The 24,541-nt window shown below is 41.0% G+C and overlaps 1 protein-coding gene across 1 annotated transcript in view; it reads right to left on the bottom strand.

The window, feature by feature from the left end:
* Nucleotides 1–24,541, bottom strand: part of LOC128664315 (uncharacterized) — an 88,441-nt gene that overhangs the window by 28,202 nt on the left and 35,698 nt on the right. Inside the window, exon 5 of the mRNA XM_053719155.1 lies at nucleotides 1,527–3,117. Within this exon, the coding sequence (XP_053575130.1) occupies nucleotides 1,527–3,117 (1,591 nt within the window). The remainder of the gene's footprint in view (nucleotides 1–1,526; nucleotides 3,118–24,541) is intronic.

Here is a 24,541-nt window from a genome sequence, read left to right as displayed (position 1 = left end):
GCCTTTGGGTCTCACAAAAAAATACTAAAAACCCCTAATGAACCCCTAAAAAAATGCACAGAGCAAAAAAGGGCTGCTGTGCAAGAGCCAATGATTTATAGTGATCACTGGCAAGCTAGGGGTTAATGGCTCTAAAAAGAACCTTTGGGTCTCACAATTTTTAACAAATATTCTACTAGATAAATATCTCTCCCTAAACACAGATCTCTCTCTCTCTCTCTCTCTCACTAAAAAAAAGTGAGGAGAGGGAGGGAGATCCACACTGGTCAGAGGCAATATTTACAAATATTGACATGATCAGACAAATTGTATTTTTTATTATTATAAATTTAATTATAGGGACAAACTTAGATTGGATGACCCTAGCCCTATGATGAGGCAGGCTAGGGAGACCCCCAGAAGCCCCATGATGCACTGGGCAGTGCCAACTTTGATGCTACATGGGGGGGGGGTTATATGGGGCTTTTTATATAAAAAATGTTTTTTTATTTTTTTTATTTAAAAATATAACTTACTGAGTGCCTCGACCCGCCGAGGCACTCAGCACACAGTCAGAGAATCAGAAGCTTGGCCGATGGCTTCCGATGCTCTGCTTGACTGCTCGGCTCAATGTGGAGCAAAACCGGAAGTGATTGCTCCTTGGGAGAGGTCAAAACAGGGCCCGGCAGTCAGGAACAATATTGCAGGATGCCTCAACACCGCTTCCAGCGCTCAGATTACCTGATAGACGTGCCTGGCACGTCCTCGGTCGACAAAGGGGTTAAAGGGCTTTTCCCAAAAGCTATATTTTTCAAATTCAAATTCAACAACTTCAGCAAGTTGAAAACTCATTTTCAACACTTTAGAAAAATTTTAATGTTAAAGTTGTGCATGTTCAGTTCACATTACAATGCAATGTTAAATTGAATTAAAACAAAAATACTGTTAAAATTGCACTGTTATACTTTGAGACTTGTATACAAACTAAATATGATCATCTGTATGCTTAGTAATCGAAAATCATCCCAGTGGCTATACAATCTTTAAACATAGTTCATCTGATGGACTGAAATGAAATGACGACCGTACCACTCTTAGCAATATAGCGTTAGCACTGTGGCGACCTTAAGTTCTAGAACCAAGACACTAGTAGGGTTTATTGTTTGAGGGGACAAGTTCTATCAGTTACATTAGTTTACTTAAATGCATTAAATTAAATAACTATATAACAAGTATATAAAATTGTCTACCATTTGTTTTATTTTTTATTATTGCATTAATTTTTAGTTTTCTATTTTAACAGCCCTGAACAATGGACAAAAAAGATTTGAGGTGTTTCTAGACATATAACTATCCAGAGCCATAACTTTATGTGTCTCGGATGTCTAGAGTGTGTCCACACCCCTGGGAAGCCAATCCACTGCACTGTCAAATGTTGCTGATATCTGTCTATATATACCTCACTAATAAAAAGCATCACTGTTGTAGGCGTCTAAATGTATATAATTATTCTACACTAATAGTTTACAGAGTTATTCCTAACTTACCTGATACATTTGGTGTTCTTCATTATGTTTTGTAATTGAGCTACATCTTCATCTCTCAGCCCACACAGTCGCAGGTCAGTTTCCTCCAAGATGGAGTTTTCCAAGCAGTACTTCAGGGCTTGTATGTCTAAGGCACTCAGTGGGATGTTGCACAAGTTTATAGTTTTTAACCTATCTGATACTGTGCTTGTAACTTGCTCATCATGAAGCTCAAATAAGCAGTGGAAGAGTTTAAGCAGATCCTGGTTTTCCAAATTAATTTTAGATCTGAACCAGTCCACAAGACTCTCTCTGATATTGTTCTTCATCATAGGGCAGTTATTGACCAGACTGTCATAATCAGGGTAATGCAAAAGTCCCATGAGGAACCTGGTGAAGTTATTGAACCTTGCATGGTGTTCATCCACAAGAGGCTGTAAGAGTTTGTTGATTGTATTCCCATTAGCACCGTACCCACATATCCAGGTGTTCAGAAACTCTTTAACATCCTCTCCTGATTGGATTTCCCAGGAGCAGTGTACAGCAGCTAACATGTCCCTTAATAATTCATGCTGGTACTCAATGCATTTATTGCACCGATCGGAAATGGACATGTTGCTATGCCAGGTTTTAATGAGAACATTTTCATATAAATTCCCTTTGATTTTCTCACTTCTAATAAGGTTATCAAAACATAATTCAGATATTTTTTTTAATTCAACTTCAGTAAATTGTTTTTTTTTAATCTTTTTTAAACATTGTTGCAACTGATATATTAACACTCCACTGGCAGTGTAAAATGTATTTAAATTATTTTTTTTACTGTATTGGCTATTCAGGAAATTAATTACAATGCACATTTGAAGAGGCATTTTTGTGAAATATGACAGTTCAGTTTGTTTTATCTTTTCAATTATATATTCTGCTTCCTTGTGTTTTGCTGCGATTGTGTTACAGTAGTTCATAGTCTCTTCATCACTGAAGTCTTGTATGATAAATGACAATGAACAATGTTTTTGTAGTTTACTCATTGACTCCACACAGGACACAATCAGCACATCTGTGTCAGGGAGAAAACGTTTGGTGATAATTTTTGTCACCAGTGACTTTAACTCCAATGATGTATTGATGTCATCAGCTGAGTCTGACGTTTTATCCTCATCACAGTACAGACCATCAATATCATCCAGTATAAGCAGCAAATCACGTGGGTTATTTTGTAGAATTGCAGATGCTGCCTTACACTTCTGATCTAACAGATCTTTCACACTGATTTGTTTCTTGTCACACTGCTTAAGGGATAAATACAAAACACATGTATATGAGAGTTCTCCTCCACTTGCCCATTTCTTTAGAAGCCATTTGCACAGACAAGTCTTTCCTACCCCAGCACCTCCCACAAGAAGCATTCTGTGTGATCTCAGGTTTTTATTCCTAGGGGTAAACAGCTCTTCTGATTTTATTGTATTCTGCTCATCAAAACAGTATTTTTGTTTACTGCCACTTATACAGAAGTTACTTCCTTTTGCAATACGCAGTCGTCTTGCTACGTAGTGGTCATTTGGCAAATTCATTCCATTCCAAATGATATTTTTCTCCTTGGCAATGACTACTGGAAAACAAAATGAAAAGACATAAATAATATATTAACTTTTTAGTTTAATATTAAAGCATTCTGTAATGAATAGCAAGAAGTAAATAGTCACTCATTAGCAGTGATCAACTGTAGATTATTGATGCTAAACACATGGGGGTCGATATATGAAGCAGCGAATGCTGCTTCCGACCCACTCTGCTTCAGTTCTGACTGAAGCGGACGTTAAGAAGCAGCGGTCCTAAGACCGCTGCTCTTGTCTGCAATCAGCCCGTTCACGTATGATCGGGTTTATTGACACCCCCTGCTAGCGGCTGGTGTAATGATAAATTCCGACAGCGTATGCAGAAATCAACCCTATCAAATACGGTTGGGTAAATTGACACCCCCTGCTAGTGGCCGATTGGCCGCAAATCTGCAGGGGGCAGCATTGCACCATCAAAAGAACTGCTGGTGCAATGATAAATGCCAACAGCATATACATCTTATCATGTCTGCTCGCACTATGATAAATCTACCCCAATTAGTCTTTTTTTTATATTTACCTATCAAAACTATATATATATATTTAGTAGACAACCCAAAGTATTGATCTAGGCCCATTTTGGTATATTTCATGCCACCATTTCACCGCCAAATGCGATCAAATTAAAAAAAAAATGTTACATTTTTCACAAACTTTAGGATTCTCACTGAAATTATTTACAAACAGCTTGTGCAATCATGACACAAATGGTTGTAAATGCTTCTCTGGGATCCCCTTTGTTCAGAAATAGCAGACATATTTGTGGCTTTAGCATTGCTTTTTGGTAATTAGAAGGCCGCTAAATGCAGCTGCATACCACGTTTGTATTATGCCCAGCAGTGAAGAGATTAAATAGGTTGCTTGTAGGGTTAATTTTTACAATCCCACCTGACACATCCCATCCCCGTTCCTTCCCTAATCCCTCTCAAATTGCTCTCTTCCCTCCCCCACCCCATAAAAGTCTGCCAGTATGAAAATAAAAGGCTTTTTTTTTTAAATATTTGTTTTTATTATATATATTTTCTGCAGTGTAGGTTCCCCCCTTACCGCCCAACCTCCCTGATCCCCCCCAAACAGCTCTCTAACCCTCCCCTCTACCTATTAGTGGCCATTTTAGGTACTGGCAGGTGTCTGTCAGTACCCAGTTTGCAATATTTATAAGTTGTTTTTTGTTTTGTTTTTTTATATTTTTTTTCTGTAGTTTAGCTGCCCCCCTCATTACACCTACCCCTCCTCCTAAATCCCTTTCCCACATCGGATCTCACATAGGATTCCCCTCTTCCTCATTCACACACCTCCCCCTCCTTCCCACTCACTGACACTTTTTTCCCCCGTAGCATAGCAGTCTCGCTCGCTCCCGCCCAGTCCTCTCTCCTCCCCAAGCTTCCTCCAGCAGTAACTTCATTGAAAATTGCAGTTACTGATTCCCCTGTGCTATAGGCCTCTAACTTCAACAGGAGATTCATAGTGCAAAAGGATGCTTCTAACTATGGGCTAGGGGCTGTTCTGAGTAGAGTTGGGGATTATAGAAGGATATAGAAGGCGCTCCTTCTATATTCTCCAACTCTACTTTGACCAAGAACGACCGTATTGGGCGGCCGTTCCTTTTAGAAGTTGATCAATTCAAATGATGGAAACAGCACACCTTTGTCTTCTTTAGTGGGGCACGGAGTAACAGACTTGCCAAGTCTCTGTAGCATCCACAAATTTCAAAAAACTCCAGCCACCAACTTCATTAAAAGACCTTTATTTTCTTATTCTGGGTCCCAATATACAACGTTTCAAGCCTGCATTAGGCTCTTAGTCATGTACATCTTAATTATACAGGTTCCTGCTTTTTATACCTTCACCTGTTAATTATTCACCTGCTATTCATTAACCCATTCTATAGAAAACTCAACTATTGCAATTGCAACAGTGACATCTTGTGGTTGTAACATATAGTACATCAATTCTTTATCCATGATGTCTTTTTATGTTTTCCAATAGAATAGGTGGACAACATCTGTATACCATTAAAACATAAAAACCTATATACAATATAAAAGAGGAGCATAAAATTCAAACATCTACAATGCCAAAACAGTCTGCAGAGTACATTTGCACCAGTGTCCTCTCACTTCCTCTCTGCAGGTCACAATATTAGTCAGCTTAGATTCCTAGTCATAGACCAGATAATGAAACCAAGGAGGGGGGGGGGGTGATAGAGAGCATCTCCTAAAAATTAGGGAGATGTTCTGGATTTATAAACTAGATTGCCTAATCCCCAAGGGTCTTAACAAAGATTTTGACTGGAGTCTGTTTTATTAATCGTTTTTGATATTACATATGGATAGGTCAGGAGAATACATTTGTTCATATATATACATAAAGAACTCTGGATAGCAGGTTGTTTTACTATGTGAGAGTAAAGAAAGAAGAAAAAAAGTTTTCTCTTTAAAGCAGGGCTCTCTTAATAATATACATTCTGTTTAAAAACAAATTCTTTAATTATGTAAATGTACTCTGCAGACTGTTTTGGCATTGTAGATGTTTAGATTTTATGCTCTTCTTTTATATTGTATATAGGTTTTTATGTTTTATGTTTTAATGGTATACAGATGCTGTCCACCTATTCTATTGAAAACAAAAAAAGACATCATCAGAGTACATTTACATAATTAAAGAATTTGTTTTTAAACAGAATGTATATTATTAAGAGAGCCCTGCTTTAAAGAGAAAACTTTTTTTCTTCTTTCTTTACTCTCACATAGTAAAACAACCTGCTATCCAGAGTTCTTTATGTATATATATGAACAAATGTATTCTCCTGACCTATCCATATGTAATATCAAAAACGATTAATAAAACAGACTCCAGTCAAAATCTTTGTTAAGACCCTTGGGGATTAGGCAATCTAGTTTATAAATCCAGAACATCTCCCTAATTTTTAGGAGATGCTCTCTATCACCCCCCCCCCCCCTTGGTTTCATTACCTGGTCTATGACTAGGAATCTAAGCTGACTAATATTGTGACCTGCAGAGAGGAAGTGAGAGGACACTGGTGCAAATGTACTCTGCAGACTGTTTTGGCATTGTAGATGTTTGGATTTTATGCTCCTCTTTTATATTGTATATAGGTTTTTATGTTTTAATGGTATACAGATGTTGTCCACCTATTCTATTGGAAAACATATAAAGACATCATGGATAAAGCATTGATGTACTACATGTTACAACCACAAGATGTCACTGTTGCAATTGCAATAGTTGTGTTTTCTATAGAATGGGTTAATGAATAGCAGGTGAATAATTAACAGGTGAAGGTATAAAAAGCAGGAACCTGTATAATTAAGATGTACATGACTAAGAGCCTAATGCAGGCTTGAAACGTTGTATATTGGGACCCAGAAAATAAAGGTATTTTAATGAAGTTGGTGGCTGGACCTTTAAGAAGTTGAGCCAGTACCTCCATAATTTTTTGGCGCTGTCCACTACACACCACCCCTACTTCTAGGGGCTGTTCTGAGTCAGGTGGATAAGGAAGTTGAGGAGCACCCAATTGTGTACCTCAGCAGGAAATTACTTCCATGAGAAGTGGCATATGCAACTGTGGAGAAAGAGTGCCTTGCTATAGTTTGGGCCTTGCAAAAGCTACAGCATTATCTGTATGGACGCCAGTGTATAGTGATTACTGACCACAACCCCTTACACTGGTTACATAGGGCAGCTGGCTCAAATGGTAAACTCCACAGGTGGAGCCTAGCTCTACAACAACATGAGTTTACCATACAACATAAAAAGGGCAGTATGCATGGTAACGCAGATGGTCTTTCACACCAGGGGGAGTGTCCCCTTTGATACGCAGCTGGAGTGGCTGGTGTAACACATCCCTTTGCATCTCTTATTTAAGGGAGGTGCAATGAATACCTCATGATTTAGATGCTAAGGGGTTAATATTATTTAGCCTGTGAGCTAAAAACATTTGTTTTTCAAGAAGAAATGTGTTGCTGTGTTTATGTGCTGTGTGTGTGATTTTCCTTTGATAATAAGTTCAATAAGAGGACACTAGTACAATTAAAGATATGCTTTTAACCATGTTATGACACTAGATGAGGGACATATGACACCCATATGATATTTGGTACCAAACTAATTCTCAGGATGTCCCTGGGAAGTTGCTTATTTAGGTGAATGCGCTGAATATGCGTATCAGAAGTTGTAAAGTGTTCTATGATTTCAGCCAAAGGTGCTGAGCTTTATGACCGGTCGTAAAAGAGAGGGGCGGATATTTCCCTAGACCCCTGTAAGAAGGTTGGCTCAAGCAATCTGATCTCATGGAAAGAGGTAAACATTTTTTGTTTTAACATTTAAAGTTGTTCATTGTACTTGGGAGGCTGCAGCAGCGTGAGTGACCATCTTTCTGACCCATCTCCCTGGGGCAGATACCAAAGCTAGTAAAGTGTAAGGTTTCTGTTATTTCTCCTTTTTATTTTAAAACTGTTTTGTGTATAATTCTATTTGTTAACATCTTTTTATTAATAATGCATTGTATTAATTTTTTGCATAATAAATCATTCAATTATTAAGTTTTTGCCTTTGTCTAATATTTGAACCACGTTACTGAAAGAGACTGGTAGTATTAATACTTTTAGGATATTTTTTGCTAAATTGTATTTTGGGAGTTAAGTTGTTAGTCTGGGGTTTTTCCTTAAGATTTCCCATAAATAAATCCTAAAGGGTGGCAGCAGTTTATAGATAGTTTTAGATTAGTTTTTTATTTTTCTAAGTCTAGTACAGACTAGAGAGTGTTGTTAACCCTTGCACCCTGTCACAGGCTTGCCTGGAGTGTTGTTAACCCTTGCACCCTGTCACAGGCTTGCCTGGAGTGGTTGGATTGTGACAGATTAGTGAAAGTAGACAGTGACAGTTAACCCTTTCTGGGCCAAACAAGTGACTGGCGCAGGGTTGATTAACCCTGGTCATCACAACTACCTTAAAAATATGTTAAAATTACACAAAATAAAAAATCCTATATTTACATGAAAATAAAAAACCCTAAGATTACATAAAAATAAAAAAATGTAAGATTGCAGAAAAAAATAAATGAAATTATCCAAAATAAAAAAATGAAACCTAATCTAATACCCCAATAAAAAGAAAAAAGCCACCCCAAAATAAAAAAAAAACTTAGCTAACACTAAACTAACAATAGCCCTTAAAAGGGCCTTTTGTAGGGCATTGCCCAAAAGTGATCAGCTCTTTTACTTAAAATATACAAGTTACCCCCTAACAGTAAAAACCCCCAAAATAAAAAAAAAGACCTAACTATAAAAAAATCTAATCTACCCATTGCCCCTAAAGGGGCATTTGAGTGTGCATTGCCCTTAAAAGGGCAATCAAATAGTTGTAATTAGGTTTAATCAAATATGCTCCAAATGTATCTGGAATGGGAAGAAAGCACAGATCTCATTAAGTAAACTGATGCAATCTAATGAAGCTGGAGGTTTAGCCTTCCCTAATATTCAATATTATAATTTAACAGCATTATTAAAAATTGCAATAGATTGGATAACAGAACAAGAATAGGTCACATTTTTTACAATGTGAGATTAAGTTGATAGCCCCTTTCACATTAAAAGCCATTTTACATTGTCCCAAGACAAAGCTTCCAAATAATGTCAGTAACTTTTTAACTTTTAAAAATATTGTTCTACCCTGGCAAAAATATTGAACGGAAATAAATATTAATCCATTCTGTACTGAATTCTTAACGATCCTAGGAAATCCTGGATTTTCACCAGGAACCTTGTATGTGACTTTTAGAAACTGGAAGAGTAAAGGCCTAATATATATAAAATAATTATTAACATCAAATTTGAAGGTTAACTCCTTCCAAAATATTGCATCTCAATTTCAATTACACAAAAAATATTTTTTTGCCTTCTTACAAATAAGACATCTAACTAACAAACTTATAAGTCACTACAACTCATACTGGTCAACAGGAATATTAGGTAGTAGGATTAATTCATATCATGCTGGGATATATTCAATTCCCTGTTTCTATAAGTTAATCAATGTACATCTGAATATAAATCAAATAGGGGAAATGAAAGTTAAAGGGACCGTCTACACCAGAATTTTTATTGTTTTAAAAGATAGATAATCCCTTTATTACCCATTCCCCAGTATTGCATAACCAACACAGTTATAATAATATATTTTTAACCTCTGTGATTATCCTGTATCTAAGCCTCTGCAAACAGCCCCTTTATTTTAGTTCTTTTGACAGACTTGCAGTTTAGCCAATCAGTGTCTGCTCCCAGATAACTTCACGTGCACGAGCACAGTGTTATCTATATGAAATATGTGAACTAACACCCTCTAGTGGTGAAAAACTGTTAAAATGCATTCTGAAAAGAGGTGGCCTTCAAGGTCTAAGAAATTAGCATATGAACCTCCTAGGTTAAGCTTTCAACTAAGAATACCAAGAGAACAAAGCAAAATTGGTGATAAAAGTAAATTGGAAAATTGTTTAAAATTACATGCTCTATCTGAATCATGAAAGTTTATTTTGGCCTAGACTGTCCCTTTAAGTGGCAGAAACCAGGAGATGTGTCTGAAGGGGATCCTGATTAGAGGCTGCTTTATATCTGACACCAGCCAATGCGGCTGTGTTTGACCACAAAAAGGAACTTGCTTGTTGGAAGGAGCTGGCTAGTGTAAGGACAGAACAAAAGTAGTTGAATCCGGTAGTAGCGTTTGTCAGATGAGAGAGAAAGGAGTCCGGTTATTCGTAGAAGTAGTAAACCAGGGACTTGAAGGGAAATAATTATTCAATGTGGCTTTTACAGAGATCCACTAGTTAGGGAGAGACCAGATGCAGCTATAGCGTCATTAACACTGCTTAATTCAGATTACCAAACAGAGATGGCTGTATGGGCCGGTGTTTTATATGACACAATTACGTACTGTAGTAGCCTAAAGATATATGAGTATATAAGCATATAAAACAAAAATCATAGACTACAAGGTAGAGGATGGGTCTTATCCATATCTAAGCATCTACTCAAACATTAGTGTGACATGATATACATATAAGAGAATCTCTAACACATAACAGGACAATAGGGATCAGGGGAACATTTAGAGCTGATGTCTTCATAGAAAACAAAACCAATTTCCCAAACTAAAAAGGGTTCATATTTTTACCTAAGAAAATGTTATGGGTTCACATATATTGACTTCCACAAACTGGAATGAAATACAAGTGTTTTAATGCTTTAAAATCATAGCCAGAAAGATAGGGTTTTCCTTGAGACAGATATGATCTGGTAAAGTTAAAGTTAGCCCAGACCATGAGAATGCATAGGGGAGGGCTTTTGACCCTCATGAGGCAGTAGCAAGAGGAAGGTTAGAGGGAGTGGGAGTAGGAGGTTATAAATGGAGGGGAAGACAGGAAGTGAGACCTCTTTGGAAATTAAAGTGTGAGAAGCTGATTCCCTCCCTTCCTAGTTTTAGGGAGTTGTTGCAGCAGTTTGGGACGGGGGGTGCTTGATGGGTGGTATTAGCTGATGTTGAAAATAGGGTGTACCTCCTGAATGTCCAGTGGAAGTTGAATATTTTTGAGGAATTAGCTCAATTTAGGTATATGTAGTGGGCAAGCACCACCTGGGCTATGTTGGTATTTTGTTTACAGTTATTTAAATATTTATGGTAACAATGTTTATATGTTTTATAAATAAATGTGGAGATGTCGCCTTTCCAACCAATATTGGGTGTCAGCGTCCTTAAAAAACATATAAACTGCATCTTTATAATATAGGAAAAACATAATCATTATGCAGGTTTATGACTCTGGTTCACAACTACAGGTTAGTAGGTCAGCACGTCTGTTAGAATATAATACAGAAATAGATCACCCATAGTACATGTATAGCTATAACATCTGTAAAGTGCTGTAGATCTCAGGTAGGAGAATACCACTTTGAGTCCCCACAGCAGTACCATTCATGGGTTTTGAGCAACGCAGACATGTATACAAATAAACCTTCACTTCAAGCTTTTTATTTAGAAGTGTCTCACCATAAAGACAAAATGAAATAAACAGTTAACTCACTGAATTGCTTCAGATCTGGCCGTCATAATAGAGTCACTGGTGGTAGTTAGACCAGGACCAAAATCTAAGGCAACAAATGAACTCAAGCATCTTTATTACATCCAGTCACTAAAATTCAGAAATTACCCCACGCTAGTTTGCAATGACGCGGTGCTAGTTCTGCATAGTGAGTCCATAGAGGTATTAATAGATTCAGACCTGAGTGGCAGCTTAAAATCAGCTATGAATCCTAATAGTGCCGAAGTGGGGCGGCCCATCCCAGAAGCCCCTGTTAAGGTTTAAACTTGGCACTCTGTGGCACGAAAAGGCCATGAAGACATTGCAATCTCCACCAATGCACTATGCATCCCACACTCAAAAGGCATCATTAGGATCACAGGGGTAACAGACACTGAAGAGCATTGATCAGCATAGTTATCTAACTGTGGGATCCTGAGAAGAACATGGGTTTTGTAAGAATGTTTCTGGACATGATAAGGATCCAACAATCCTAACCTCACAGGCTTGTGGGGAATCAACTTCTTATTGCTATTTTCTAGACTGCTCTGCAATGTGGGATTGAGCCTAGAAAGTTTTCTTCAAATAGGTAAATGTGTCCTCTAAAGTCTTCACATGTGAAGCTTGATAGCCATCTAGTAAGGTATTTATTTCAGCTAGGATATAGGCAGCCATCTCCATGGCAGTAGTTAGACTTCTGAAGGGGAAGTAAAATATCTTGATTGTAATATATGACACCACACAAAAGTGTGTAACATAAAGAAGCATTAACTATCTGCTCCTTAACCCAGTTACCTGGGGGGGGGGGGGGGCGGGGTATTGTACAGCAGCCCTAACAACGCAGATTACAGCCTTACAGTATATGGCGATCTCTGCACAGTTCAACTATGGAACATAGGATCTCTGCAAACTTTCTGGAAGCCCCCAGATTCCTCCAATCCTCTCAGGGGAATTTGGTGTATATACACTAGTATAGTCGATAGTAATTGAGATAAGCCCCAAAAAATTAGATTAGAGCCTGAAGCTTCCCGCAGATGCATCTTGCTTGCTTCAGCTATAGGCTCCTCCCCCACAATTTGTAATTTTTAATAAAAGTGCTGAAACATACTCACCTTAATTTTGTAGCTCTGGGAGTGAGGATTTCTTAACTATTTGTCAGGGTTTTTTCCTGACTTGTTTGCCATGTGCTGCTGGCAGCCATTTTACTCACCTCTCTTGCTGACTTTGGTGCATTCTGGGAGATGCTGCTCACTTCCTGTACTTCCTTTTATGGCCAGACTGGTTTACATCATCCATGTGAGACAGGATGCAGTCTCAGAATTGTGATGTCATCACTTATTATTTAAAGGGCCTTTGTTCAGTATGCTTTGCCCTTGCATTGTCTCAGACCTGTTTGTGAGAGCTCCTGTGTATTACCGGGCTGTCTGACGTCCTTCCTGGTTCCTGATCCTTGGCTTGTTTCTGACTCTGCTGTTCTCCTTGTTCCTGATTCTGGCTCGTCTGACTACTCGCTTTGGCTCCTGACTCGGCTTGTCTGACTACCAGCTCTAGTAGTAGTAGTCTGACTCCTGGCTTGTTATTTGACTTGTGGACTTTTTATTATTTTTTGCTATTAATAAAGGTGTGATTATTTTTGCACTTCTCGTCTCAGTCTGATTCCTGGCACCCTGACATTACGCAAGGGCCATGAATCCTGATGGTGCTAATAATCCACATTTACCTGCCATAATTTCCAGGATGGATGAACAGGATCACCGCTTGGATCAATTTGCACTAGCCCTGCAAACTCTGCTGACTCGCACTGCACATTTGGACCAAAGTGTCCCGCAAGTTATGGCTGCTCCTGTTTCCACTGCTGCACCTATGCCTACCAGGAGCATGTCCGGTTCTGCACCTCTACCTCAGCGGTATGGAGGCGATACTAATCAGTGCAGAGGGTTTTTGAACCAGGTGGGCATTTACTTTGAGATGTTACCTCAGGCGTTTCCCTCTGACAGAGCTAAGGTGGGATTTCTCATCTCGTTACTCTCTGACACAGCTCTTGCCTGGGCTAATCCCTTGTGGGAGACTAATAAACCTGTGATTTCAAATTACCCTGAATTTGTGGCCTCTTTTCGAAGGGTATTTGATGTTCCAGCTCTCTCCTTCTCTGCTGCTAAACGACTCATGTCCATTCAGCAAGGTACAAGATATGTTGCTCAGTATGCTATTGAGTTCCGTACGCTTGCAGCAGAGGTAGGTTGGAACAATGACGCCCTTGTTGCCGCCTTCTTTCATGGGCTCTCTGATGCGATTAAAGACGAAGTTGCTGTCAGAGATTTACCAGAAGATCTCGAGGCATTGGTGTCTTTTTTTATCCTAATTGACATCAGACTAAGTGAGAGGCCTTCTTTCAAGGAGCGCTTGCGGAAGCCTCCTGTACCGTTGTCTCCTACTTGTTCGTTCCCACCCATGCCTCCCTCTCCTCCCATGCCTCCTGGTCCTGAGTCACCAGGTACTGCTGAGCCGATGCAGTTGGGATTTACACATCTCTCCGCGGCGGAGAGGGCCTTTAGGACGAGGGAGGGGCTCTGCCTCTATTGTGGGTTACAGGGCCACCTTTTGAAGTCTTGTCCTACACAGCCGGGAAACGTTCACACCTAAGGTCCTGTCGGGGGCAGACCTTGGGTGGTTTATCCTTGTCAGCAGAACCGCTAAAGGAGAAACCTTTGGTTACGGTTGTCCTTTCCTGGGTGGACTCCTCCATAGTAACCCAGGCTCTTGTTGACTCCGGTGCTGCGGGCTATTTCATTGACAGTGCTTTTGTATCGAAGCACTCCATTCCTGTTTTGCCTCGGTCCGTTCCACTTGCTATTGAGGCCATTGATGGCAGGCCCCTTCAGCCCGCACTTGTTACTCACGAAACCTCTCCGTTGTCCATGGCTGTTGGGGCTCTCCATTTTGAAACCCTCCAGTTCCAGGTGATAAACTCTCCGCATTTTCCGGTTGTTCTGGGTTATCCCTGGCTCCAAAAGCACAATCCCAGTCTCGACTGTCGCAGGTCCGAAATTTTGTTGTGGTCTCCGCAATGTATTTCCACTTGTCTTCAGAAACCAGTTAAAGTCTTGTGCACTTCTTCAGTATCTCAATTGCCAGAGGAGTACCGAGAGTTCCTAGACGTTTTTGACAAGGTGCGTGCCGGTACGTTGCCTCCTCACCGGTCTTACGATTGTGCCATAGACCTGCAACCCAGAGCCATTCCTCCTCAGGGCCGGGTTTACCCTCTGTCTGTTGCAGAGAATTGTGCTATGGAGGAGTATGTTTCCGATGCTCTGTCGCGGGGGATCATCTGCAAATCCTGCTCTCCTGCAGGGGCTGGCTTCTTCTTTGTGAAGAAAAAGGGTGGCGAGTTAAGACCATGCATCGATTATAGGGGTCTTAATCATCTTACCATTAAGAATGCTTACCCTATTCCGCTCATTACGGAACTCTTTGACCACCTCAAGGCAGCTACGGTCTTTACTAAGCTTGATTTGAGAGGAGCGTACAATCTCGTTAGGATCAAGGAGGGCCACGAATGGAAAACAGCATTTAACACCAGTAGCGGGCATTATGAGTATCTTGTAATGCCCTTTGGCCTATGTAATGCTCCTGCTGTTTTACAGGAATTTATTAATGATGTCCTACGAGATATGTTGCAACAGTGTGTTGTGGTGTACTTAGACGACATCCTCATACACTCACCCACACTTGAGGCTCATTGTTCTGATGTTACACGGGTTCTTCAGAGACTACGTGAGAACTGCCTGTTTTGTAAACTTGAGAAATGTGAGTTCCATCAGACTCAAGTAACCTTCCTAGGTTATGTTATCTCCGTTGCAGGGTTACCCATGGAGTTATCTGCAGTTCTGCAGTGGCCTCGCCCAGTTGGTCTTCGGTCTATTCAACATTTTTTGGGGTTCGCCAATTACTATAGAAAGTTTATTAAAAACTTTTCTTCCTTGGTCAAACCTATCACAGACATGACCCGTAAAGAGAATGATCCACTCCATTGGTCACCTACTGCCATTAAGGCCTTTGATAGTCTTAAGACTGCCTTTGCTGCTGCTCCAGTTCTGGCTCATCCTAACCCTGTCCTGCCTTTTGTTTTTGAAGTCGATGCGTCTGAGACTGGAGTAGGTGCTCTCTTGTCTCAACGTCCTACACCTGACTGTTCCTTGCATCTGTGTGGTTTCTTCTCTAAGAAATTGTCTCCAGCGGAGTGCAATTATGAAATTGGCGACAGGGAATTACTGGCCATAATTTTGGCCCTCAAAGAATGGAGGCATCTTCTCGAGGGTACTAGCGTGCCAGTGCTCATTCTTACTGACCACAAGAATTTAACTTATCTAAGAAGCAAAACGTTTGTCGCCCTGACAGGCCAGATGGGCGCTATTTTTGTCTCGGTTTAATTATGTTTAATTACCTGCCTGGTAGTAAGAATGTTAGGGCTGATGCCCTCTCTCGACAATTTTCACCTCTGTTCAAGGAGGAGTCTATACCTACTACAGTTATACTTCCTGACCATATTTTGGCTACCATACGTACTAATTTGACTTCTCCCTTGGGGGAGGAGATCCTGGCTGCACAAACCAATGCACCTCCTGAGAAACCTAGTGGTAAGTGTTTTGTTCCTGAGAATCTTCAAACTAAACTTTTGCACATTTACCACTATCCTAAAGCTGCAGGTCACCCAGGCAAGAACCAAATTATTTGGTCTGTCACTCGACAATTCTGGTGGCCAGGTCTGATGTTGCTGCATATGTTGCCTCCTGCTCAGTTTGTGCACAGAATAAAACTCCTCGACGACTTCCTGTGGGTCTTCTTCAACCTATTGCTAATGGTGAGTGTCCTTGGAAACATCTTTCCATGGACTTCATTGTCGAGCTCCCTGTTTCCAATGGCAATACTGTTATCCTTATGGTGGTTGACCGTTTTTCTAAAATGTCACATTGCATTCCCTTGAAGAAGTTGCCTACTGCTCAGGAGCTTGCTTCAATTTTTGCCCGTGAGGTCTTCCATTTACATGGGTTAACCAAGGAGATAGTGTCGGACTGGGGTAGCCAGTTTGTCTCCAGATTTTGGCGTTCCTTTTGTGCTCAAATGGGGATCCATATCTCCTTCTCCTCTGCATATCACCCTCAATCCAATGGGGCTGCGGAACAGTCTAATCAAGCTCTGCAACAGTTCCTCCGTTGCTATGTCTCAGATCACCACAATAATTGGTCTGAACTGTTACCTTGGGCAGAGTTTGCTCGTAATAGTGCTATTAATGCTTCCTCCAAGTTATCCCCGTTCATGGCGAATTATGGGTTTCAACCATCCTTGTTGCCCGATTCATTCATGTCTCAGGGTATTCCGGCTTTGGAGGAGCATCTCCGGCAACTCCGTTCCACGTGGGTGCAGATTCAGGATTGCCTTCATCGTTCTATGCAGCGCCAAAAGTTCCAGGCTGATCATAGGCGTCTGCCTGCACCTTCCTACCAGGTTGGTGAGAGAGTTTGGCTGTCCTCCCGCAACTTGAACCTTCGTGTGCCTTCCAATAAACTGGCTCCCCGTTATGTTGGTCCTTTTCGAATACTCCGACGGGTCAATCCTGTGGCCTACGCTCTTGACCTTCCTCCTGCAATGCACATCTCCAATGTTTTTCATGTCTCCTTCTTGAAATTATTGGTTTGTAATACGGTTTACCACTGTGTTGCCTCGTCCCCGTCCTATCATTGTTGACAACCATGAGGAGTATGAGGTCAGCAGCATTATTGACTCTCGTATGTCCAGGGGCCGCGTACAGTATTTGGTTAATTGGAGGGGCTACGGTCCAGAGGAGCGTTCATGGGTTCCCTCCTCTGATGTTCATGCTCCCGACCTCCTCCGTACCTTCCATGCCCGTTTCCCCAATAAGCCTTTTGTCTTCCTACGGGGGAGGGGTCGTTGAGGGGAGGGTACTGTCAGGGTTTTTTCCTGACTTGTTTGCCATGTGCTGCTGGAAGCCATTTTACTCACCTCTCTTGCTGACTTTGGTGCATTCTGGGAGATGCTGCTCACTTCCTGTACTTCCTTTTATGGCCAGACTGGTTTACATCATCCACGTGAGACAGGATGCAGTCTCAGAATTGTGATGTCATCACTTATTATTTAAAGGGCCTTTGTTCAGTATGCTTTGCCCTTGCGTTGTCTCATACCTGTTTGTGAGAGCTCCTGTGTATTACCTGGATGTCTGACGTCCCTCCTGGTTCCTGATCCCTGGCTTGTTCCTGACTCTGCTGTTCTCCTTGTTCCTGATTCCGGCTCGTCTGACTACTCGCTTTGGCTCCTACAGATAGAAGGGAGACAAAAGGAGGCGCCACAATAGTGTGAGATCGTAGGTTAAAGGGACCCCCACAAAACGATACAGGATCACTTACTAGATTTAAAGCACTTGAGAAGTGCCACAGGTGCAGGCTGAACTATTCAAAGCTGTCCAGCGAGCTTATCCTCACGGTCCAAAGGCCAAAGGGTTAACTTCAGATTCCCCCACACGTACTGGGATCAAAGATGAGCCAAAAAATAGTTGTGGATTTCCACTCAGGGAAAAAAATCCAGCTCAAATAGGGCTAAGAGTTAGTGCGAAAGTCAGAACGACTTATAAAAGCAATAATAAAACAAGCGTGATGACAGATAGGTAAAAATATAACCAAAAAAGTTTATTTAAACCTAATACACTACGCGTTTCCCGGTCACAACAACCGTTTCATCAGGTGTAAAAAGCTAACAGTCATCAACAGGGTGATGACTGTTAGCTTTTTACACCTGATGAAACGGTTGTTGTTACCGGGAAACGCGTAGTGTATTAGGTTTGAATAAACTTTTTGGTTATATTTTTACCTATCTGTCATCACGCTTGTTTTATTATTGCTTTTATAAGTCGTTCTGACTTTCGCACTAACTCTTAGCCCTATTTGAGCTGGATTTTTTTCCCTGAGTGGAAATCCACAACTATTTTTTGGCTCATCTTTGATCCCAGTACGTGTGGGGGAATCTGAAGTTAACCCTTTGGCCTTTGGACCGTGAGGATAAGCTCGCTGGACAGCTTTGAATAGTTCAGCCTGCACCTGTGGCACTTCTCAAGTGCTTTAAATCTAGTAAGTGATCCTGTATCGTTTTGTGGCGGTCCCTTTAACCTACGATCTCACACTATTGTGGCGCCTCCTTTTGTCTCCCTTCTATCTGTAGATCGTCGCTGGTGCCATCAGCCTTGGAAGGAGTGTCAGCTGCCGCATACCCACTATATAGTGGACACCCGGAGGAAAATCTCCATCACATGAACTGTGTATAAGAACTATTCGTATATACTTTAGTACCCGGGTACTTTATTATTGTATGTATCCTGTATTGCAATATATCACCATTGTGTGTCCTCAAATATCATTTGTTACTATTGTATGCTCACAATATCACTTGCATCGATAGTTATTTGGTCTTAGGATCATAGTATTTGCTGCTGCCTTCATCGTTCTATGCAGCGCCAAAAGTTCCAGGCTGATCATAGGCGTCTGCCTGCACCTTCCTACCAGGTTGGTGAGAGAGTTTGGCTGTCCTCCCGCAACTTGAACCTTCGTGTGCCTTCCAATAAACTGGCTCCCCGTTATGTTGGTCCTTTTCGAATACTCCGACGGGTCAATCCTGTGGCCTACGCTCTTGACCTTCCTCCTGCAATGCACATCTCCAATGTTTTTCATGTCTCCTTCTTGAAATTATTGGTTTGTAATACGGTTTACCACTGTGTTGCCTCGTCCCCGTCCTATCATTGTTGACAACCATGAGGAGTATGAGGTCAGCAGCATTATTGACTCTCGTATGTCCAGGGGCCGCGTACAGTATTTGGTTAATTGGAGGGGCTACGGTCCAGAGGAGCGTTCATGGGTTCCCTCCTCTGATGTTCATGCTCCCGACCTCCTCCGTACCTTCCATGCCCGTTTCCCCAATAAGCCTTTTGTCTTCCTACGGGGGAGGGGTCGTTGAGGGGAGGGTACTGTCAGGGTTTTTTCCTGACTTGTTTGCCATGTGCTGCTGGAAGCCATTTTACTCACCTCTCTTGCTGACTTTGGTGCATTCTGGGAGATGCTGCTCACTTCCTGTACTTCCTTTTATGGCCAGACTGGTTTACATCATCCACGTGAGACAGGATGCAGTCTCAGAATTGTGATGTCATCACTTATTATTTAAAGGGCCTTTGTTCAGTATGCTTTGCCCTTGCGTTGTCTCATACCTGTTTGTGAGAGCTCCTGTGTATTACCTGGATGTCTGACGTCCCTCCTGGTTCCTGATCCCTGGCTTGTTCCTGACTCTGCTGTTCTCCTTGTTCCTGATTCCGGCTCGTCTGACTACTCGCTTTGGCTCCTACAGATAGAAGGGAGACAAAAGGAGGCGCCACAATAGTGTGAGATCGTAGGTTAAAGGGACCCCCACAAAACGATACAGGATCACTTACTAGATTTAAAGCACTTGAGAAGTGCCACAGGTGCAGGCTGAACTATTCAAAGCTGTCCAGCGAGCTTATCCTCACGGTCCAAAGGCCAAAGGGTTAACTTCAGATTCCCCCACACGTACTGGGATCAAAGATGAGCCAAAAAATAGTTGTGGATTTCCACTCAGGGAAAAAAATCCAGCTCAAATAGGGCTAAGAGTTAGTGCGAAAGTCAGAACGACTTATAAAAGCAATAATAAAACAAGCGTGATGACAGATAGGTAAAAATATAACCAAAAAAGTTTATTTAAACCTAATACACTACGCGTTTCCCGGTCACAACAACCGTTTCATCAGGTGTAAAAAGCTAACAGTCATCAACAGGGTGATGACTGTTAGCTTTTTACACCTGATGAAACGGTTGTTGTGACCGGGAAACGCGTAGTTTATTAGGTTTGAATAAACTTTTTGGTTATATTTTTACCTATCTGTCATCACGCTTGTTTTATTATTGCTTTTATAAGTCGTTCTGACTTTCGCACTAACTCTTAGCCCTATTTGAGCTGGATTTTTTTCCCTGAGTGGAAATCCACAACTATTTTTTGGCTCATCTTTGATCCCAGTACGTGTGGGAGAATCTGAAGTTAACCCTTTGGCCTTTGGACCGTGAGGATAAGCTCGCTGGACAGCTTTGAATAGTTCAGCCTGCACCTGTGGCACTTCTCAAGTGCTTTAAATCTAGTAAGTGATCCTGTATCGTTTTGTGGGGGTCCCTTTAACCTACGATCTCACACTATTGTGGCGCCTCCTTTTGTCTCCCTTCTATCTGTAGATCGTCGCTGGTGCCATCAGCCTTGGAAGGAGTGTCAGCTGCCGCATACCCACTATATAGTGGACACCCGGAGGAAAATCTCCATCACATGAACTGTGTATAAGAACTATTCGTATATACTTTAGTACCCGGGTACTTTATTATTGTATGTATCCTGTATTGCAATATATCACCATTGTGTGTCCTCAAATATCATTTGTTACTATTGTATGCTCACAATATCACTTGCATCGATAGTTATTTGGTCTTAGGATCATAGTATTTGCTGCTGGAGCTACATTGTATTTGTGTTCTCCATCAGAAGGACACATTACACTATATATATATTTTTGGCACTGTATATTACGCTATACTGCATTCATATTATAATTTTCTATTTCGTATATATATTTTTATATTATATATTTTTTATATATTCAGCACTGTTGTGAAATTTAATTCACGCACATTCCTTGTCCTTTGTTGAAGAGCATATCAAGGACACTGAGATATACACATATTTGTATGCACTTTATATGTGTGCACTATTTTTAGGCGCCTTCACTTTATCACATCACATCTCGCTTTGGCTCCTGACTCGGCTTGTCTGACTACCAGCTCTAGTTTTGACTCCTGGCTTGTTATTTGACTTGTGGACTTTTGATTATTTTTTGCTATTAATAAAGGTGTGATTATTTTTGCACTTCTCGTCTCAGTCTGATTCCTGGCACCCTGACACTATTATATGGATGAAAGTACACATGAAACCCAGGGGCCCGATCCGATATGCAGCATCGCCCGCAAAAGCCGGCGACGACAAATTTTGCGCTGGTTTGGTATCACATATACGGCGTAGCCTAGAAGTTATGCTTGTATATTTCTGCCTTCGGCCGTAGTTTTTTGGCCCATAGGCAGGTATACCAAACCAGCGCAGTTTGGTATCCAATATACAGCGTAAGGACTTACGTGGCGAAAATGGAGAAATCCTACTCCATTTTCACCTTGTGACAAATTGCAGGCGTAGTAAGCCTTACGCTGTCTATTGGAGCCCCATAATTCCCTAAACTACCTGCAAAATAAAACCTAACACCTAACGCATGCGCAATGTCTATCTACCTGTCAACCGTGAACTGCTAAATAAAACCTAACACCTAACGCATGCGCAATGTCTATCTACCTGTCAACCGCGATCCCGCGCAGCAATCCCTAATAAAGTATTTAACCCCTAAACCGCCGCCACCTACATTAAATGTATAACCCTCTAATGTGAGCCCCTACACCGCCGCCATCTACATTACCTACCCCCTAATGTGAGCCCCTACACCGCCGCCACCTACATTAACTACCCCCTAATGTGAGCCCCTTACACCGCCGCCAGCTGTATTAAACTACCCCCTAATGTGAGCTCCTACCCCGCCGCCAGCTATATTAAACTAACACCTAATGTGAGCTCCTACCCCGCCGCCGGCTATATTAAACTACCCCCTAATGTGAGCTCCTACCCCGCCGTCAGCTATATTAAACTACCCCCTAATGTGAGCTCCTACCCCGCCGCCAGCTATATTAAACTACCCCCTAATGTGAGCTCCTATCCCGCCGCCAGCTATATTAAACTACCCCCTAATGTGAGCTCCTACCCCGCCGCCAGCTATATTAAACTACCCCCTAATGTGAGCTCCTACCCTGCCGCCAGCTATATTAAACTAACACCTAATGTGAGCTCCTACCCCGCCGCCAGCTATATTAAAATTATTAACCCCTAATCTAATCCCCCTACCCCGCCGCCAGCTATATTAAATTAATTAACCCCTAATCTAATCCCCCTATACCGCCGCAACCTATATTAAATTAATTAACACCTAATCTAATCCCCCTACCCTGCCGTCACCTATATTAAATTAATTAACCCCTAAAATACTAAACTTTCCCTACCACTAAACCTAAGTCTTACCCTACAAATAGCCCTGAAAAGGGCTTTTTGCATGGAATTGCCCCAAAGTAAACAGCTAAACAGCTCTATTGCCAGCCCTTAAAAGGGCTTTTTGCAGGGCTTTGCCCCAAAGTAATCAGCTCTTTTAGCAGCCCTTAAAAGGGCTTTTGGCGGGGCATTGTCACAAAGTAATCAGCTCTTTTGCCTATAATCTAAATCCCCCTATACCACCGCAACCTATAATAAATGTATTACCCCCTAATAATCCCCCTACACCGCCTCCACCTATATTAAATAGATTAACCCCCTACACCGCTGCCACCTATAATAACTATATTAACCCTAATTATATTAGGGTTAATATAGTTAATATAGTTATTATATTATATAATCAGCCAATCAGATTTTCTTATCTTAATTCCAATTGGCTGATAGAATCCTATCAGCCAATCGGAATTCGAGGGACGCCATCTTGGATGACGTCATTTAAAGGAAACTTAATTCGTCTGTCAGTCGTCGGGCCAGCTGGATGTTCCGCGTCGGAGGTCCGAAGAAAGAAGATTGAAGATGCCGCTTGGAGGAAAACTTCGCCCCGATGGAGGACCTCTTCTTTGCCGCTTGGATGAAGACATCGCCGGATGGAAGACTTCTTTGCCACTCTGATGAAGACATCGCCGGATGGAAGACTTCTTCTTTGCCGCTTGGATGAAGACATCGCCGGATGGAAGACATCTTCTTTGCCACTTGGATGAAGACATCACAGGATGGAAGACTTCTTCTTTGCCGCTTGGATGAAGACATCGCCCGGATTGGATGAAGAGTTCGGCCCGAGTGAAGACGACTCAAGGTAGGGAGATCTTCTGGGGCTTAGTGTTAGGTTTTTTAAGGGGGCTTTGGATGGGTTTAGAGTAGGGGTATGTGGGTGGTGGGTTGTAATGTTGGGGGGTGGTATTGTGTTTTTTTTTTACAGGCAAAAGAACTGAATACTTTGGGGCATGCCCCGCAAAAAGCCCTTTTAAGGGCTCGTAATAGAGCTGTTAACTTTTGTAATTTAGTTTAGGGTAGGGAAAATTTTTTTATTTTGGGGGGCTTTGTTATTTTATTTGGGGGCTTAGAATAGGTGTAATTAGCTTAAAATTCTTGTAATCTTTTTTTATTTTTTGTAATTTAGTGTTTGTTTTTTTTGTAATTTAGTTTAGTGTATTTAATTGTATTTTAGTTTAGATATTTGTAGTTTAATTTATTGATAGTGTAGGTGTATTTGTAACTTAGATTAGGATTTATTTTACAGGTAAATTGTTCATTATTTTAACAAGGTAGCTATTAAATAGTTATTAACTATTTAATAGCTATTGTACCTAGTTAAAATAAATACCAAGTTACCTGTAAAATAAATATAAACCCTAAAATAGCTACAATGTAATTATTAATTACATTGTAGCTATCTTACGGTTTATTTTATAGGTAAGTATTTAGATTTAAATAGGAATATTTTAATTATTAATATTAATTAGATTTATTTTAATAAGAATTTAGTTAGGGGTGTTAGAGTTAGATAGGGTTATTATACTTAATATATATATAATATAATAACTATATTAACTATATTAACACTAATATAATTAGGGTTAATATAGTTAATATATATATAATATAATAACTATATTAACTATATTAACCCTAATTATATTAGGGTTAATATAGTTAATATAGGTGGCAGCGGTGTAGGGGGGTCAGATTAGGGGTTAATCTATTTAATATAGGTTGCAGCGGTGTAGGGGGATTAGATTAGGGGGTAATACATTTATTATAGGTGGCGGCGGTATAGGGGGATTTAGATTAGGGGTTAATTAATTTAATATAGGTGGCGGTGGTATAGGGGGATTAGATTAGGGGTTAATTAATTTAATATAGGTGGCAGCGGTATAGGGGGATTAGATTAGGGGTTAATTAATTTAATATAGGTGGAGGCGGGGTAGGGGGATTAGATTAGGGGTTAATAATTTTAATATAGCTGGCGGCGGGGTAGGAGCTCACATTAGGGGGTAGTTTAATATAGCTGGCGGCGGGGTAGGAGCTCACATTAGGGGGTAGTTTAATATAGCTGGCAGCGG

Source organism: Bombina bombina, chromosome 6, assembly GCF_027579735.1.
Source record: "Bombina bombina isolate aBomBom1 chromosome 6, aBomBom1.pri, whole genome shotgun sequence".
Taxonomy (NCBI): Eukaryota; Metazoa; Chordata; class Amphibia; order Anura; family Bombinatoridae; genus Bombina; species Bombina bombina.
Note: the sequence above shows the minus strand (reverse complement) of the source record. Positions and strands in the feature narration are given on the sequence as shown.